At 41.7% G+C, this 19,848-nt stretch overlaps 1 protein-coding gene across 7 annotated transcripts in view; it reads right to left on the bottom strand.

The window, feature by feature from the left end:
* Window positions 1–2,806: 2,806 nt before the first annotated feature.
* Window positions 2,807–19,848, bottom strand: part of YEATS2 (YEATS domain containing 2) — a 48,683-nt gene continuing 31,641 nt past the window's right edge. For 5 of the 7 annotated variants that reach the window (XM_084291918.1, XM_084291919.1, XM_084291920.1 and 2 more), the window contains 11 exons: window positions 19,111–19,306; window positions 16,119–16,250; window positions 15,788–15,886; window positions 14,802–14,913; window positions 13,384–13,457; window positions 12,575–12,654; window positions 11,404–11,605; window positions 9,646–9,872; window positions 8,410–8,484; window positions 6,858–6,931; window positions 2,807–6,050 (listed from right to left, as the gene is read on the bottom strand). In XM_084291918.1, the coding sequence (XP_084148044.1) occupies window positions 5,942–6,050; window positions 6,858–6,931; window positions 8,410–8,484; window positions 9,646–9,872; window positions 11,404–11,605; window positions 12,575–12,654; window positions 13,384–13,457; window positions 14,802–14,913; window positions 15,788–15,886; window positions 16,119–16,250; window positions 19,111–19,306 (1,380 nt within the window). In that variant the 3' untranslated portion in view covers window positions 2,807–5,941. Of the gene's footprint in view, window positions 6,051–6,857; window positions 6,932–8,409; window positions 8,485–9,645; window positions 9,873–11,403; window positions 11,606–12,574; window positions 12,655–13,383; window positions 13,458–14,801; window positions 14,914–15,070; window positions 15,157–15,787; window positions 15,887–16,118; window positions 16,251–19,110; window positions 19,307–19,848 lie in introns of those variants that run through there. The other 2 variants (XR_014618704.1, XR_014618705.1) reach the window with 2 other exon arrangements.

Genomic DNA, 19,848 nt, shown 5'->3' with positions numbered 1-19,848 from the left:
AATTTGAAACATTCAAACCGTACTAAATGTTTTGCATGTTAGATGTTTATAAGAAAAAAAAAAATCAATCTGCTTGATTAACCTCTTTATAATGTTTTTAACAGTTTTGTTCAAACAATTTCAGTCATTTCAATCCTGGGCTTTAACAGAAGAAAATAAAGTCTCTCCTCTTAATTCAGTGTATTTCTTAAAAAATCAACCCAGTTTTAAACAAACTGGAAATATAATGAGCTTGTATTTTATCAAATGGACTGGATTTAATTTAATAAATTAAAATGTATTTTGGCTATTGGTTCTCTCCCAGCATTTTTTTTTAATTGTAAAGCATAACCCTTGGATATTCAACCTCAGCAGCGCAATTTGTCACTGCATTTCTTTCTCACAGCTGCACCTGCAGGATAGCAGGGCACACTGGACACGAGGAAGATCCCTGACTGCATTCCCAGCCATCAGAGTCAATTCCTTATTCCTCAAGCTTATCTGCAGGTACAGCTCCCCCCGGTAGCAATGGCTTGCAAAGCACATTTCAAGCTGTGACCTAAGTGCTGAGCTGAAAGCTGCAGAATTCATAATTACTTGTGGGATTTTTCCCAGACATTTTCAAAGGGAAAGCAAGCTATTCAGCATGCAGTTCACCAACACAGGGAAAAGGGGGCTGAACCACTGACACTGATTTGCTGTGTTCCACTACCAGACACACCAAGGCTACACCTATTCTAGTGCAGATACCATGCTCTCAGGACTCCCTGTTCAGTGGTGCGCACAGCACGTGCCCGGTTAACAGAAATGGACAAGCAACACACTGTTTGACCTTAGTTTCACTCACACAGATCAGGGGAAAATGATATTAGCTTTCAATTTTAACATGGACCATAGCTTTGCAAATGTTCCTAAGAACATTTTGTCGAGTAAGTAAGGAACATGCTGACTGTGCAACTAACTCCCCTGTCCACTGCAATGCCAGCTCCTCAAGTGATGCTTCAGGAGACTTCTGGAAGAAAGCCAAAGGCTCATGGTGCTGTTGCCTGACTTCAACTGTCAGGAAGAACAGAAGGAAAACCAAGCAGGTACTTACCTCTGCAAGGGACAGAGCAATGCAACTGGCTGCTGACATCTGCAACTCATCTGCTTTTCCACAGGAAGTGCCCACCTTAGCAAAATCAAAAGGTATCAGCCCAAGTTCCGCTGACGAGGGCAGATCTACAGATTTTGCAGGCTCCAGGGAGTCACGACGCTGGGACGTCTTCCAACATTGCTCTCACACAAATATTTGTCTTCCCAGTTGCTTTAGGTTAACATACAAGCCTACCTTGTGTTTTCAAACTGCGAATCACACTGGAAATAGTGGTTATCGGATGCACAGAAAAACATCCTTTAAAAGGAAAGTCTTATACCTGAAGCTTTGTATTTACTACCTACAGCATGACACTGAACGTACTTGTTTCGACTAGTCTTGCTGACAAGGGATAGCTAGCCTGTTGGGATGCTGAGAGAGCGATTTGTGCCTTGGTTATGCCAGGGAGCTGGGAACACCTGCACTTCTGCATGCTCAGGTGAAGCTCTGATGTGAAATACTGGATTACTCAGAACAGTTCTCATCACGTGGACTTGGAAAGCTCACAAGCAGCACATTAATGATTTTTCTGTGCATAGCATGATTTCCTTTTATAAACCGTGCATTTCTCTTCGCATTGCATGAAATTTCTTGGGGCATGAAATATCAGATGTGAATTTTCTACCTCTGCCTTATTCATAGAGATCATCTCTGTATTGTCTGCCAATGTAATGCACAATCCTAAGGGCCAGTCTGCTTTACAGCAACTGACTGTTGGTACTGTTCACCCCAGAGAGGCTGTGTGCTTTCAGGGCAGAGGTGGCACAGAACGGACAGACGATCCCTTGCTCTGGGTGGTGCAGGCTCTCCTGTGCCAAGGACCTCACCTCCTTGAGCAGATGGTTCAGTTTCTTCTGGGCACCCCATTACAGGTCAGCCCAATGTTCTCAGGCCTTTGCCAGTGAGGAAGGACCAGAGCAGGACACACACACGCCTACAGGTCAGAGCCGGATAGCTGCTGCTTGGCAGAGCCCCTTCTTGCTACAAGGGCTGGCTGGTGGAGCACGAGGAAAGCAGGATGAATGCACACCTGCGGGAGGAGCTCTACATGATTACATTTCCACTTTCCATGTTGCCATTCTTTCGTGTAGGTTATGAACGCGAGGACAGGGCTGCCACGATGCACCAAGGGAGGCATCAGCTGGAGGATCCCAAAGGGGATCGGCGTCAAGGAGCCAGCCCACAGCGCTTTGTCAGCCTCTGTCGGCCGGTCCTGGCTCTGGCAGTGCAAAAGCCTACACTCACACTGAGGAGGCCGCTTGTATGGGGTTTAGTACAAACAACAAGTTTTGCAGCATCCCGAAAGACAACTGAGTTTGAAGTCTACTCACAGTCAACCCCTGCAGTCTGAGGAAAACTGAGAAATCCCCTTGTCTTCCTTTTCTCCAGCCCTTTTTGTATGAGGTGGCGGCGCCCAGGCACCAGCAGGGGCTCTGTGAGGAGAGGGCGGCGCTGCCCTGACCCGGGTGGGGCCGGTTCGGGCCGGTTCTGGCCGGTTCTGCTGACAGGAGCAGCCCCAGCCGGGCCGCCATGAGGGGACAGTGAGGGCAGGAGAGGAGGGAAAGGAAGAGCAAGAAGTGTTCCCAGTGCCTGAACAGATTCCACCAGATGTTATCCAGAACTAAAGTATTAAACAAAACAACACTTATTTTTGTGAATTCTGAGGAACTTGCTTTGAGTGACAGGCGACAGTCAGGCAATCCTATCACAGCTAATAAAAGGATTTATTGTAAACATACGTATCTTACACAATTATACAGTATAATACAGATAACACAAAGGATTTAAACACTCGGCGTTACAAAGAGGGGCAATATTTGTAAAGAGATCTGTAACTCGTATTAAGACTCTTTACAGAGAAATACACCGCAACGTTTCGGCACGCACCTGAGCAGGCGTGAGCAATTCCACCACCTCGCTCATCTCCAAGCCAATTCTCACAGGAACATCTCGCTGACAGATTTTTCTCCCACCACTTAAAAAAAAAAAAATCAAAAGGATGCATTGCAAACATTTCCTACATCTGAAGGGCTATAACAAATGTGTTATTTTCTATCTGCTTTTAACAGATTTTATTTCTCTTCAGCAAACTTTATGTATTATTAATACAGCATCTCCTAGGAGAATAACCTGTGGTTGCTAGGAAATGTTATCAGCAGATCTCCACAAGAACACCATTAGGAACAACAGGCACCCACCTGCCTGCTTCAGGACTCCAATTCTGAAAAACCGTTCCTCATGGAAAAGCAGGACAGAATCACAGAACGGCCGAGGTTGGAAGGGACCTCTGGAGATCACCCAGTCCAACCCCCCTGCCAAGCAAGGTCACCTAGAGCACATTGCTCAGAATGGCATCCAGGTGGGTTTTGATTATCTCCAGAGGAGACTCCACAACTTGGACACAGGCAAGGAAGCTACAGCTTGCAAACGGATACCCAAATACATGTACAAGCTCCTGCATTCTGAAAAACTGCTCTGGGCACAATGAAATCCCAGAAACTCAGCCCACAAGAAGACGGGGGCTGAAAATGTGTATCATCACAGAAGATCCTAGCAGAACTGAGTTTGCCCAAAAGGCTGTTCCCACACAACCTGCAGGCTGTCATAGCAATAGTGACAGATAACTCAGAAATGGCCTCTTTTATAAAAGCTGCATACAGGGGGGCCTGAACGCACCATGTACTTGGAGCTTTCAACAGCCTGCAGACAGCGTGGGGCCAGCAGCTCCCCAGTTACCTGGATTCCTCCCTGCTGAACTGGGACATAATCCATGTTCAACTCCTCCATGCTGACCTCCACCTGAAAACTAACATCAGGGCTACACTTTTCCTGTGCAGGCAGTCCTGCCTCAGGCTCACTTGAAAAAGCCAGGATTATCTTTTGAATTCAGAGCATCTGAAACGCCCTGTATAGGGGGCATCTAAATCCTTCTTTGAATGTTCTTTGGATTTCATCCATCAGTCTCATTTCATAGATTCAAGGACCAGGTTCTGTCACTTGTATTCAAGCTAACTGCAACACCCCGTCAGCTCTCATGAACTAAGAGGGGCTTATCTGCAGACCCTGGTTTTACTCCAGATGGAGAAGAAAGGCAGTATCTCATCTAAGGTACGCAGTATCTTCTGCAGATCAAGAACTGCATTCAGCTTAAGTCAGCTCTCCTTGAGGCTTTTAATCACTCTCTATGTGAACCATCTTCCACTGTTCCTGCACACAGCTAGAGTTATCATCACCTGTCTTCTAGCCCAAAAAAAGCACCAAAAGATGACATTTTAAAGATTTCTGTTCCTATCCCAGACCAGGAAAGATAACTGCAGTTTAATGTTTATAAAAGGCTTCGTATTGCCAAAGCACGGCACCAACAAGAGTGAGAGGCCTCAGTACACCCCTGTGAGGTAGGTATCCTGCTCCCCATACTCAGAGATGGGGAAACTGAGGCACAGAGTGATTAAATCAAAGGCCATGCGGATCAGTGACCCAGCTGAGATCAGCACAATGGAGGCTCTGGCTATTTGACCCATGCTCCACCTGCTTGACAGAGCTGCCTCACATGCCTGAAAGCATGGAAGTCCAACAGGGGTCCCATCCGACTTTGCCATGGCTCATTTGCACTACTCGCAAGCACCCATGGGGCAGGACTGTGGGGTAGTAGAGGGGGTGGTGGTCAGGGTCTTGTTGTTGAAGCCTTCTTCAGAAACGTGTCGATAGCCAGACTACAGACATTTCTCCTACACCATCAATGTTCCCAAGACAGGTAAGCGCTGGGGTTAGTAGCAGAATTTCCTCCCGCAGTCAGGATATCAGAGGAGGTCACTACAAGCAACAAACCTCTGGGTTTTTTGATCCTATCAGGCCTCTGTGTGTTCAGCAGAACTTTAGCTGAAGTGGCACTTCCGAATCCAAAGTGATGATTAAGAGAATGCTGTTAAAACACTACGACTACAACAGAGCTGGTCACTGGCCTTCCAGTGTAACACTCCAAAACTTCTGGCAGCCTAGAGAGGCACTTGTTGGGCAAACACAGGATTTCAGCCAGTCCAAGCCCACAGACACTGAATACTGTCCATGTTCTTCTCTTTTCTTGTGCAGAAGTGGCCAGACAACTCCTACAAAGCCCGACCACGGTTTACTTGTCTTGACTGAGCACATGCCAGTCTACCCATTCTGTGGTGACTGAGAAAGGTGAGATCTGACACCTCCTCTAAAGAAGGATCAGTAATTTGGTTAGGTTGCACGTAGCTGAATAACCAAACAAGCCTCCTTAGCTGTGTTCTCAGCCACATACATGACAATCAAACAGAACTGGCAGAATTTGGTGCAGCCAGCAACCTTCTGCTCCCCCGCACCCAAACCTGACCATCTACTCAACCCATCTACTCAAACAACCCACCTATAAAAACTGAATTTAAATTTTCTCATATTCTGAGTGCCAAAGCAACTGTTCTGCCCACTGCATGGAAAACCAAATGGTATGTAGACTGCATCAGAAAGCTTAATTTTGTTTCTAGGAAAATGTTCAATCTCATCAATACAGCTGTCATCAGGGGACCAGGACACTGGAGCCTCTTGTAGCTAGCAACTTGACACAAACTGACAATGTTTGTTCAGCCACTGAACATACACTTACCAAGTAAACACTGACATTTAACAACTTGATTTGGAACAGAGCATCATTTTGTTGCATTAAGGTGCATCTTTAATTGGAGGTAACAATCTAGTAGCCCAATGTTATAAACGTATGTAAGAGTGTCCTACAGAAATACTGGATTTGTCATCCCAGCTTCAGTTGTACATCCACCTTTCCTGTAGCATCTTCTCTGCTCTATTTCATTGTTCCTCATTTAGTATCTTCATATGCTTGTTTGTGAGGAAGTCAAGAAAGGGAATGTTACAGATGGCTTTGTGAATATTCATCACTGTGATCTCTCTTGGAGTCCTGCAGGGAATGCATCAGAGTGTTTTTATAACACAGAAAAAGACATGCCCATAAAGCAGCAAGTCATTCAATTTACTAACAGGGAGAAAAAATAATAAAAATCAAAAACAGGATAAAAGAGCATGTGGTTAGAGGAACACACACACCAAAAAAAAAACAACCATTAAAACATCACAGCACAAAAGAACCACTCAGATGACTAGGGGAAACATTTTGGGTGCTGGCACAGTAAAACGAAGTGCTTTAGTATTAATTCTTCAGCTTCTGTAGCACAAACTCTGTGTGCACAGTTACATTATAGATCTTATATTTATATAGTGTATCTAGGTAATATTTAAACTGTCCATTTTCTCATGGTCTTACTTTTTTTCAATTTCATGTTGCCAAACACAAATCAAATGTGGTCCCATGGTTACCATTAAAATCACTCAGTATCTGAGCCAGAAGAGTGTATCAGTAAAATACAGAATATTGAGGTTGCTGAAGTACTGGTGGGCCACAGGTAAGTTGTCTACATGGTGACCTGAACTGCATGAGAGAAGGTCCTTCCAATAGGGCTCTGCTAAAACAAGTTATTTGCCTCTGAGCATGGCAACACCAGCAGTCCTGCCTCAGTTTTTAATGTCTGTGTTTCCACTAATTTGCTACTATGGAGCTAGGAGATGACAAACCCCTGTAGTTCACGCACACACACTACCCCATATTGTCTGGAAACCCCTTGCTCACATGGTCTGAACCCCACAAAAGTACTGAACCCCTCAACTACTTCAGCCCTTAGTGCTAGCATAAGTAGTTCGAGTGCTGTACCTGTTGTGAGGAGCTGTCTGGTACGCCACTGCCAGGGCTTGCCGTAGGATATCACTCATAAGCTGTTCAGTGGCCTGTGACAAAAGGCAACATTGGGTGACAGCATTATAAAAGAGGAAAGCAGCATGCTACTCACCAGATTATCAGTGTAACTGAGCATCTGGAAATCTGACTCACTTCAGTCCTGTATTAAATTAGCAGGGGGCAGGCAGTTCAAGACGCACAAGTGACTTTTATTAGCCCAGTGATAAAAACTGAGTATATATTTAACAGAAAGAGGCCTATGGATACATACAGCTCATGACTACAACTGCCCAGTCTGGTTTCTCTCTGGACCCGCAGAGCACATGTGCTGCAGGATGGATGGATGCAATATGCACCCATATGCACATTGCAGGTGCATTTCCAAGAGCATTTTAAGGCCCAGCCTCACATGCTAGAGCTTGTTTGTAAGTGGCACATGCCAGATGCTCTCCTGGTACTTGGTATATGCTTGTTAGCCAGGGCCCACCAGGTTTGCATCAAGACACACAAAAACTTCCCATCCTAGACAGCAGATGCACAGCAGCTGTATGCCCCACATGCTGGTTTAATCAAGGTTCAATTAAAAGTCAGTTAGGGCTCTCGGCTTTCTGAGCCTGTATCAAAACTTCAGCAGAAGCTTCTGGGATTTTTTACTCAGGAAAGCTGGTAATACTCATCAATTATACTAGAGCAATCTGATGATTATAATCTGTATCTAAAACCAGATATAGATATATCTGACTTCAACTACAGTAAGTGACAGTACAGGAGAAGCGTGCATGCAAGTATACATATAACCTGGAATTGATTAACTTTATAAAAATTATCTACAGCAGACTGTATAAACTGTAAAACAAACAAACAAACAAAAAACCCTGTTGCATAAACAACCTAAAAATCATCTTTGGCTTGAAATACAACAGAGCACTGCTAAAAATAATCTGTATTAGCCTTCAGTCCAAACTTGAGAACTCCAATTCCATGCTGTTCAAAGCTTTGGTAAGAAAGATTCTCTGCTTTTACAAAGCTGAATGACAGATGAATAATTTCTTACACAACAGACAATTGCTACTGACTTCAGGAATTCAGCAGTCTCCCAGTAGAGACAACTTAGGCAGAAAGCAACTCAATGGTATTTATGGAAAAACAGTTAATCCTCCCATAAAATAATCAAGTCTTATTGACCTTTAGCAGATTTTCCCCCTACAATTCCAAAATGTAGGGCAAACAAGATGGTACTTTCTAAGTTAAAGAGGAGCCAGTATCTTACTGCAAGTCAGGACGTGCAAATCAGCACCCTGTGTTCAAGCCAACAAATGATTAAGAAGCTGGAACTACACACACAGAAATACACAACTCTCTGCATCCAGCTATATATCCTTCTATACACACATTATATTGACATCAGAATCTGCATCTCCTGATTTCATAAATGCATGTTACTATGGATAATACATCTTTTTTTTCCCCCTACCTTACAGGGTTAATACATTTGTAGAAAATTTCTTATTGTAAAGTGATTTCTTACCTTTAAAATCATATCTTCTATTACTGATGCATAAACATTCTTTTGTACCTCAGCAGGCTGAAAAGAAATCCCAATCTATAAAATAGAAGAGGGAAAAAGAACTAGTACGTCAAGTAGCACAACCCACGTTTTGCTACAGATGAGATGGCAATGGTATAATAGAAACAATCTATTATAAAGGGTATTTAAAAAACAAGCACGCAGGCTGTGCAGAATTTTCAGGCAGTATAATCTCACGCCTCATTTAAAAGAATTCTGGAGAAAATGAAGCTTGAACATTACAGTAGCCTGCAGAAATGCCTCTCAAACAAAAACAAACAACAAAAAAAGCAGATTTTCATTTTTGTTGCAGGGAGTCCACAAAGAAAAAGTTGTATTAGGTATTTTGGGTTACAAACAGAAGCTCCATTTTAAAACTGAAGATATATTCAGTCCATGTGTTCATAATCTTCCCTGCACTTATGACAACTGAAACAGCTTTAAACTATTTCTGGCACAAAATGTCTGCATCGAAAGAATTTCATCCCCCAGTTCCACTCCCATCACGCCTGTGCCCTTGTCACACATGTAGGAAGAGACTGGATATACTGCAAACCAAAGTTTCATGCCTTGATATCAACATCTGAGGCGGACAGATATGCTTCTTTTTCCTCTCAGCTGCTGCAAGGAAACCCTCCTGCTGCTTCTCTCTCTCAGTGGAGAGCACCTTTTCCTACAACCTGAATAAGCCACCTCCTCTCTTTCCTTCCTGCTGCTGTGAAGGAAGGCCACTCCCTCCCTTTCTTCTGCCCTAGTTTGAGTTGGTGGGTGCAGGGGAATGACCAAACAGTAGAGAAGTTTGCTGGGATCTTAACTTTAGTGCATCCCCCTTTCCAGGATCAGCATCAGTCCAGGCAACAAGCCCAGATCTTTCACAAGATAGGACAGGAGGCATTCCATGCCAGTGCTTCTTTTCCCTTACTTAACCCTTGCTTCTGGCTTTCCAGACCAATTTTTCTGGTGCTAAGCTTGGCAACACAGCTTCTCTGAAGTGATCTCCCAGCAGCTGGCATGCTTCACTTCTGCCAGCACTGACCAGCTGAGCATCATGAACCAGAAAGCCAGATTTATCCAGGTCACTTACAGAAACCTTAATAAAGAATCCAGAGGCCCATAAAGATGAAAGAAAGGCAACTAAATGAATGTAAGGCCACAACTGAGCAGCAACTCGTACTAGCTTTATGATTCACTTATTACCTTCTCTGCTGTGTCCCTCACAAATTCTGATGCGGGCAAGGAAGACAAATAGAACTTCATCTCCTCTTGCTTCTCCTCCTGTTCTTTTTTAATGTTTATTTTTAATGGCTCACTAAAGTTGAGAACATCTACTTCCTCTTCATGTTCTGGTTCTCGTTTCAGAAATTGCTGTAGCTCCTCTAGTTTTCGGCACAGATCCTCACCACTGCTATAAGATGATGGGCATTCTAAAAAAGAAGCAATCAATTAAACAAATGATAGATTATGGAAAGCTGCTTACAAACAGATGCATACCCAAAACATGGCAAGAAATTGAGGTAATTGGAAGCTATTTTTGCAGTTCCTACCAAACACATGGATGAACACAAACACTAACAGTCACCGAGAGAATTCTAATTGTGTCTTTATTTATCTCATCTGCCCCTACACCAATCAAGAAGGCTGTACTCCAAACAAAACCAGGCTCCTAAACATTCTTACAGAAGTTTTTTTTATCAACTGGCTACACAAGGCAGTCTGATGCTCTTCAACTTGCTTGGAGATGTGAAGTTTTACTATGTAGGCACCATTTAACACTAACTCACCTTTTACGCTGTGATGAGTATTATATGAGTATTATGGTGGTTTTTTTTGGTTTTGTTTAAAAAAAAAAATCAGAAGACAGATTCCCAATAGAATTACAAAAGGGTAACCTCTTCTCTGCATGATCAGCATGAACCAGAAAAAACCTTTTATGAAAAGCTAAGCAGTAAATAGATTGTTTTCTTCAAAGATAAACACAAACCTAGTTATTTAGACAGAAAGATTAAAAGGTAGATATATGCTTCCTTGAACAACTGCAGTGCAGGACCAGGCTTAGCAAAGACTAATCACAAACTTCTGTGAAATACAAGGACTTCAAGTACAATCAGGACAGAGTAACATTCAACTTTGGGAAAGGGATTATCTGAAGGTGAAACAAGGGAGCTTCACTGAAAAGAATGGATGAAACTAAAGATGAATGTTTAATATATTCTCCAATGGACTGCGGAGATCCCAGAGCTAAGCCTAGTGGACTAATGCAGCAGCTGTATTACCATATTACCACCACATGAAGCTTCATGTATGCCAATTCACTTCACTTCCGGAGGTAAGTTAACGCCCAATGTGCTCCACACTGTTGTTGCCAGACAATCTTTTGTACTTGAAGCTCATTCACACTGTTTGCACAGTAAGTCTTTGAACAGAGGCTAAGCTTACCCAATAATGACTTTCTGTACCCACTTATAAATGATTGCATTGCAGATCTGGAATCATCTCTCATAACACCTCGGTCACTGCACCGAGCCTGTCTGAATTTAAGAAGAGATTGGACTGTGAACTTAGGCACATGGTCTGAACTTTTGGGTAGACCTGTGCGGTGTCAAGAGTTGGACTTGATGATCCTTAAGGGTCCCTTCCAACTCAGGATATTCTATGATTCTATGATTCTATGAACAAATACCTACACTGGGCCTCCAGGGGCCCCAAAGCACAATGAAACCCAGAAGAGGCCCCACAGAGCATCAGTATTTGTAGACACGAGAGACAGTTTCACTTGTATGCTTGCTCTTAGGGTCTTCAATATCTGTTATTCCAGACTGAACTAAGTAAAAAAAAAAAAAAAAAAAAAAAAAACTTTCCTAAAGAGGCAGCACATGGAGAAGCATACCCATTCTTGAGACAATTTAATCAACAGTGCCTTTGGCAAAAAGGAGTTTTCTGTCCCTGCTTGCTCACCTGGCTCGCTGTCTATCTGTGTCAGCACATCCTCAATCGAGTCTTCATCATTTCGCAAGGTCTCAGGGTCAGGTGGAGTGTAGCCATGGCACCGACACCACTGCACCACATGCTTTGTTTTCAGGGGCGTAATGTTGTGAAACCTGGGGTACTTCTCTATGATTTCTTGAAGGATCTTCTTCACTGTCATTGCTCGTTGCCACTGTGACAAACCAAAGAGAAAAAGCTCGTCACATTGGCTGAAGAGTTTAAGGCTAGATATGACCTAGAACAACAATGCAGGTTGCAAGGAAAACAAAAGAAACATGATTTTCTCAGAGGTCAGAATGACAAGGTAAAAAAAAAATAAAATAAAAATGTGGGAGATGGTCCTAATGCTGTTATCTTTGGCAGTTCTGGGCAGATCATTTAAACTCTCTCTCAAGCAACGAAAACCTCAAGAAAGAGCAATATACAGGAGCCCAGGCACACTTGCCTTGACTTGAACTGTTTCCTCTTCCAAATAACATCTTAAGATGCAAAAAATCCACTAGAGCAAAAGATGCTTCTTAAAGTTTTGGCTAAAGTCTTTTTTCCACTCATGTTGCTGACAACAGATCTAATCAGTTTTACAATCTTCCTTGTAAAAGTCCATGGCAAGGTGATAAAATTGTTAAGAAACACAAGGAAATATAACAACCAGAACACAAAAAGATCCAGATTAACTGAATTATTTGTCTTTGGTGAACAGACAAGCTATGACATAGTATTTCAGTACAAGTACTCTGAATGCTCTTCCTACAGAAAACAGCCACAATCCTACAAAAACATGGACAAAGTATATTGCAGAAAATTCACAAGACCATACAATGCCATAGAGGAATGATGAGGACCAAGTGTTAACAGGACAGTTTGCAAAAATTCTGATTTTTAAAATGTTCCAGAAGCATCTAACTTTGATTCAACTGAAAAGTGACCTTTAGAGTCCCTTCTGTCTGAGAAAGGCTCCAAACAATAAACTGGATCATTAGCTGAGCAGAAATTAGTGTGTCTTGTGGTAAGGAATGCTTCCATTTAAAATACAACAGGCTGCTTCAGAAAACAAGAACAACCAACAACAAGGCAGGTTCTGTAATTCAGAAACCTCTCTCATGTCCCTAATGACTGCTTATAAAACAAAGGAGAAGATTACCTCAGCTGCCCTCCTCTTCCCAATATTCCAACTGTAGTACTGTTCCACTGAACTGGCACAAAAAGAGCTTGCATCTTCACCTAGAAAACACAAAGACAAAAACAGTATTAAATTTTACTAGGTGAAATAAAATACATCCTGCTTACAATGTTGCCTAGTAAGGAGAAAGGAGGAAATGCATTTCTGCTTTTAGGTTCAAGGGCCACACAAATGTTGTGCTCACTCACTCGGAGAACACCACAGAGGTGTGCAGCACCCAATGTTCTTTGGATGCTGAAACAGCATCATTCTTGGTCAGGGTACCCAGACATCAGTGACTATAGACTGTTTTAAGTTTTCTCTCCTGCCCCTGAACTGTAATGATGTAGATCTCTCAGTCTGTCTTACTGGTCAAACTCTCTTCCTTTGGAAGACAGATAGACAAATAGAGAGATAGACAGATATAAAAAAAAAAAAATGCATTCCAATATTGAGCTGTTATCGTATTTGCAAATATCTCTGAAACCCAGGCATTAAAAAAATAGCACATCTACTAAGGAGAAAACCAGGGAAAATGAGGACCTACTCGCAACCATTATGCGAAGAAATACAATCTATCTGTAATTGAAAAAGTTAACTGCTTACAGCATACTTGGCTTTATTGGAAGGACCTAATTTTAAGTGTCTTTAGAATAACCCACGGAGTAAGCTCTCTAGGAGAATGGCTTCATTTCGTTCTGTTTTTCATTAATTTTTCAGCTACAGAGTATGCAAGGCATTCTGTTGATACATTGAAAATACAAAGCAAAGCCTTTTCATGCACTGCTTACTTTTTTCAGCAATTAATGGAACCTTCTTCACTATTGCTGTTAAGAGCTGCTGGATGTTCTCCAAATACTCGATGCTGCAAAGGATAAAGAGAATCACAATAAAGAATACTGTTGGAAGTAATAAATCAGATGCAAAAAGTTTCAAAATTGCTACATGGTTTAATGCCCCTAGATCCAAAGCATTACAGCAGTAATAGTGAGGATAAACCGTTATGCCCCAGTTTGGAGAAGGTATTTCAAGCAGCCCTTCCTCTTGCTGAAGCATCCACACGTGAAGCTGCATTTGTCAAGCTGAACAAACTGAAGACTGAAGGTTTTTTTGAGGGGTAAGAAGCACCTATTAGTGCAGGCTGTCCCAGAGTAGGAACACGGGATACTGCATGGGAAGCTTTATAGTCCCTGCTGCTGCTCATCAGCTGACTATCTCCTAAAATTCTGTAAGAAGGAGAGGTTCCTGTTATAGAGGAAGGTTGCACTCAGTGGCTCATTTGATGCCAGCACTTTTGCTTTAACATTAAAACTTGTGCTAATGGGAGTTGAGGTAAATCTCACTTAACCAATCGTACTGTTTAACTGATGGAAAGTACATTTCTGGCCATCTGCTTCATACAGTTGCAATGAAGACAATTTCCATTGTGTAGTGACTTGATATTTATTCCTGTCTGCTACACATACCTTCCATCAGGATAGTGTTTACAGGGATGTATCAAGACAACGCTTTTCAAAACATGGAGATTGGGAAATATGCCACTGAAGAATCAAGAGCAGAAGGACATCCTACACATTACAAGAAATTTCCAGACAAAAATTTGCAAACTGAGTTCTGGTGAAATACCACTGAAAAGTACTTCCAAGAGCATCACAAATAAGGCACTGGACTTCACAGAATCCAGTGAACAAATACTCCAATGATATTTATCATCTAATTCCAATTCTGAACTGAGAAGCTGTCATATTAAGTAATTACAGAAGTATATGTTCTTATGAAGACTAGAGAGGAAAGAAGAGAGACAGTTCAACTTATTTCAGATGCTCCCTTTTAAATCTGAATTTCACTGTGTACAGTTTGACCTCAGTAAAAACACACAGTGACAATGGGAATTGTCCAAGTGTTGGATATCTTAGCCGCTTGAGATTTTAGCAAACCCCAAAACAACTACAATTATTTATTTCCCCCTCTGCCCCCCTCCCCTTTCCAGGAGCCCTGAATACAAATCCATTATGGAAGACTTGCAACACTGCCTGAAACAAACACCATCCAACAGGATTAGCACTGATACAAGGCTGTATGTAACAGAACATTTTACATTGTATTTCTGAGTCAAACTTTTAACAATGCTGCATACATCCCTAGAGTCTCCTCCAACTCCCCTGGAGTTTCAAAGACCAGAAATCTTTACAAAGAAATGAACAATTACTTGATAACGTAATTCCCAAGTTCTGAACTCTCTTCTGTTTTTACTGCTGCTTGACCTTCTTGAGTACCCACAGAGCTGCAGTTCTGTCCCGTTGAATCAGGCTCCATCTTAACTTCAAAGAAACAGAACACGTTTCAAAAGGAAGAGCACCCGTCAGCTTGATAAATAATGTCTTGAGTAAGACTCCAATAAGACTAAGTGTCTAACATATTAAATAACATCACTGAATTTATTGTTTGCATTCTCCTTTAAACGTGAACAAACCTGACCTTGTGAAGAACATAAGCTTCATCTATACTGCAGGAATGCCACCAGAACATGACCAGCTCCCCCTCCAAAGCTCATGATGATATCCCTTTTAGAAAATATATATGCACATCATCAATTGCCGATGTTTTGCATATAACTGCATGACCTAAACTGAACTGCTTAAAAACATATGCTGGCCTTACTTTAAATGAAGAGCTGGACAGAAAGCTAATAACAATTTCAGCTACTAGTGGGATTTCAAATTGTCACCAGTGAGCTCTCACATCTAGGACAGAACTCTGCCAAGGCAGGAGCAGAAGATGTTCCCAGCTGAAAGACCAGACAGCCAGGCAGGGGAGGGGAAAGACACATAGCAATTCTGCAAGAATTGGACTTTGTCACTATTTTGAGGACAGCAGTGACTGTGATTAAATACATACTGCTCTGTCCTTTTCTGCAATGATGGATTGAAATGATGGATGTTTATAGTACTCAATAGTAATTTTTCAGAATATTCTCTTTCCTCTCTGTACTTGCCTATGCTTTTGGCTTTGTTGAGGGGGAAGTCACTGTAAATTTCCCAGTCCCCAGATGTCATTGTAAATTAATTCAAACCCTGCTAACAACAGAAATAACGGAACCCACAGTCACAAGGTCTAATTTCAGAGTCAGACCACTTGCATAAGGCAGCACTGGCATATTTCTAGTCCTTATCTTACAGAGAAATTTCTTGTTACCTTTAGTAACGGATGCTGTAGAGGGACTCGGGACAACTGTACTTGCTGATGTGACAGCTGTAACAGCTGCAACTTTGCTGGTAGAAAGTGACTGTATCACTGGAGAGGAAATAAAAAGGACAACAAATTAAAAAAATAAAAATCAAACTTTGGCATATAACCATATTCAGAAGCAATAAAATGTTTGCAACACAAAGTTTAGGGATGAATTTCCTTGCTACATTTTCTTCTATCTCTAACCTTTGGACCAGGTATGCCAACAGTGACGAAGAGCTACCCTGTGTCAAAGGGGATTTTCAAACACCATCTGTCATCCTCCTCTGCCCTTTACCTTTGTTCATAGGCATGAGTATAGTCTGAACACCTCCAGAAGCTGTGTTTACACCGAGCTGTTTAAGCTGGCTGGGAACTGTCAGAACAGCCTGCTGTGGACTAGACTGATTTGAGTGGATTTTTAGCAACCCTGCAAGAAGAATGGAAGACAAAATGTTAAATAAAACACACCATTTTGTTTATCTCCAGTTATTTCTCTCCCTTTCTGACTGAAGTAGGATGGCACGTAAGCTACCACTGTGACCGTCTTACCAAGCCACAGTTCAGTGAACTGCCTGTTAAATTTTTACTGACATGGATGACTGCTGAAGTACTGAGATGCATTATGTGCTGCACAGCACTCTGACGTTTGTGAAGCAAGTTCCCAATTACTTAAGTAATCTTAAGCAAAAGTTGATGGAAAACAAACCTCTCAAATGAAGAGTAAAACACTCTTAACAGAACAAGACAAAAGCACTTGGAGCATGACTCGCAGCTCTCCTCTCCTTTCCTCAAGCATCTGGTAAGCCAGTGAATGACAGCTGTCCTACTTACACAGCCCCTCTCACCTCTGCAGCTCAGCTTAGTAGCACCCACTGCAGTTAGCAGAGCAAAATCAACCATGCTTTAACTAAATGATGAACCCAAGCCTGTGCAGCCAGTCTGACGAAGAATATACCTGAGCTGAGTGTCCCATGTCTTTCTGTTACAAGCACTCAATGCATGCATCCATAAAGATGGCTGATCAAGCTATGAAGCACGTTAAAGGGGGGACTGAGTTAAATAACTGATTTTAGTTAAGTCTAGAAGAACAGGCAGGACATTGTGATATTAACAACATTAACAGTGGAAGCACCCAGTGACTTTGGTGGAAGCCAATATGGCTCCAAGCTGAACCACAGGGCAGTGGGTGAGGAGCATTCATCTCCTGTTCCCCAGCTCCCACCCCTACAGTGATGACATCCCAGACCACCAGAACCAGGACTCTAACATTGTGATATGGGACCAGGCTTATCATTTTTATTAGTAAACTGGCTATTTCCTATATAATTTTATTTAATGCTTTGACTAAATAAACTTTTATTCAGATTTTGTTTTAGAAAACTGCAAACAACGCACTTCCTAGTTTCGCAGTGGTAATTTTATACTCACAATTTGTTTCAAGAAAGTTTCTATTCCCCTTACAAGCCATTACTATTGTTTAAGAAACAACTGCCTTCCAAGTACCAGACATGCAAGGTCTGATGAAAATGTCCCTTGGTTTTGAAAGATATGTAACACTGGTCAGTTAGACAATGAACACTGGGCAAGAAGGCTAGCCTAGTTCATTTTTAAACATTATAGAACTTTATATTTAAGATCCATTTAAAAAAATACATTTTTAGAATTAAGTATCTGATGCCACACATTTTGGCAAAACCTCCTCTTCTGCCTCCAGCCTTCTCAAATGCGCAGCACCACAATGCTCAAGCTCAGTGGCTGCTGGCTTCCTCTTTGATGCACTGCCCCCAAACAGCTCTTCTAGGGATGTTAAACAGTAAACCAAAGCTCTCTTTGGGGACAGTCAGTCTTCAGCAAGTATTTAAGTGTTCAGGGCTTCACAAGTTTCCTTCCAGAACAGTTTCTCACACTTCAAGAAAGTGTTATCATTTATAAGTGTGGCTTAGGGGATGTCACAACTGTGTGATGCAAAGATGTCAGGACAGCATGGCAAAGGACCCAAACTGCAAGGAAAGTAGAAAGGGACATTTGCAACTATTCCTATTAGCCTGACAGGGAGGCAACACTACCCATTGCAAAACAACAGGAAGATTTGAGATTCTTTTCAAAAAGTTGCCTTTAAAAATACAGATCTCAAGAATTCTAACATAGTATTTCCCCCTCCAACACTGAAATAACATGTTTTATAGCAATTGCTTCTTTTGGGATCCTTGAATTTGCTTTTAATAATGAAGTCAGTGTCTCAGATTTAAAAAAATATCTAGATGATATTCTTATATATGGCAGCCTTAATCGGAAAGCTATTTGGAATGGTATATTTCTAACAAAAACTCTTGCTGCTTTGTTTGGAAAGAAGAAAATACTCAACTGCTTATTGCAGAATTGCAGCAGTCTTAACAGCTTGTGTTGTTTATTTTCAAGCTTTGGAAAACACAGTGTGATGAGGAAAGGATGAGTTTGGAACACTGTGTACAACGGCAATGTGAAGAGCTGCTTTAAAAAGAGACTGTTAGGTTGGCTCCATGTCACTTTACTTTCTCTTTTTCTTTTTTGTTTTGTTGCCACTTAGTAAGGAGCCATTTCAAATGAGTATGACATACCAGCAGGTAAATTAGAAGTCAAAATGAAGATGTCTAATGTTAACTCATGATACTAATATTAAACCTGCTATATTTGCTCTCTGTAATACAAAATATACTGGGAGACTATAAAACTGAATAAGGAAAACACCCCTCTACCTAGAGGCATTCCTCTTTATTGCTCTATCTTTATTAAGTTGAAAGATTCCAGATCAAATCCACTTTGCTGTACTCAACGGATTATGACTTTAAAATGTTCATTTTCCTTAAATCAAAACCTCTCTTTTTCCAAGCCAAAAAGAGCAGATGCAAAGTCTCAGAGCCAAATTCTGCTTATGCAACTTCTCCAACTTCAGTGGCAGTTCACTTTCACAAACTGAATCAAGTTTATAGTACCTCTGATACCTTGAAGAGGCAGAATGCATCCTCTGCAGAGGATTTGGCATGAAAACCTAAAATCCCTCTCCAATACCAGTAGGCAACTTGCACTGTTACTTGTATCAGATGCAGTCAATGCACTGTATTAGGATGCCAAATTATTTACACATCTCTTTGGCTAAGCCAAAAGTTATCCTATTTTAGAAAGCATGACTCTACTTTCACCCGTTCACAAAGGCAGATGCTTCCACGTTCTTCCTTTCACAGTGAAGACATCTAAAGAACTTGTACACAGTCTTAACTTTCTGTAGGAAAGGCATGAAGGGAGAATACCTGATACTGCAGCTTTTCCAGTCACAGGCGTTGGTGTAGTCACCAGAGAAGCAACACTTACAACAGTGGAAGTAGCAGTCTTATTCACTACTGATGAAGTAGACTGGCTCTGGTTTACACAGATTTGCTGTTGTCCAGATGTTTTTGCTGTAGGAGCTCCAGAAGATGATGAACTGGAACCTGCATTATCTATTTGCTGCATGAAAGAGGAAGACAGTGATAACAATTCTTTGTAATTTCACAGATGATTCAGCAATAAACACAGGATAGAATATCTAGAAATAGAAAAAGCAAGACTCTGTTTTTCTATCACTAAGAAGAAAGAAATTTACAAGCATTTATCAAAAAGCCCATATACAACGATATACAACAATATGATACACAGAGAATGGAGACTATTTAAAGCAGAAATAACATGAAATTGTGCACTCAGGAACCGCTACCACAACTGCTGCGATGGTACCTGGAGCTAGGTCCGTTAACTCCAGCAAGCAAAACTCCAGATGAGATATCTCACAACGTTAGCCACAACCTCTTTGACACTCATCAGCTCAGTCCCCAGGCAGATCCTGGTGTCCTGGCTGCTGTGTGCCCTAGGCAGGGATAGGTAGGCCAACAGGGTGCTAATAACTGTCATTGGGAAGTCAGGTGATGGCGGTGATTTTGGGATAACGAGGTTGGATGGAAAATTGGAACCTCTGCAGCTTCACTGAGAGCTGTACAGAATAAGTAGCATTT

The sequence above is a fragment of the Netta rufina genome (genome assembly GCF_964035555.1).
Source record: "Netta rufina genome assembly, chromosome: 9".
Classification (NCBI taxonomy): domain Eukaryota; kingdom Metazoa; phylum Chordata; class Aves; order Anseriformes; family Anatidae; genus Netta; species Netta rufina.
Note: the sequence above shows the minus strand (reverse complement) of the source record. Positions and strands in the feature narration are given on the sequence as shown.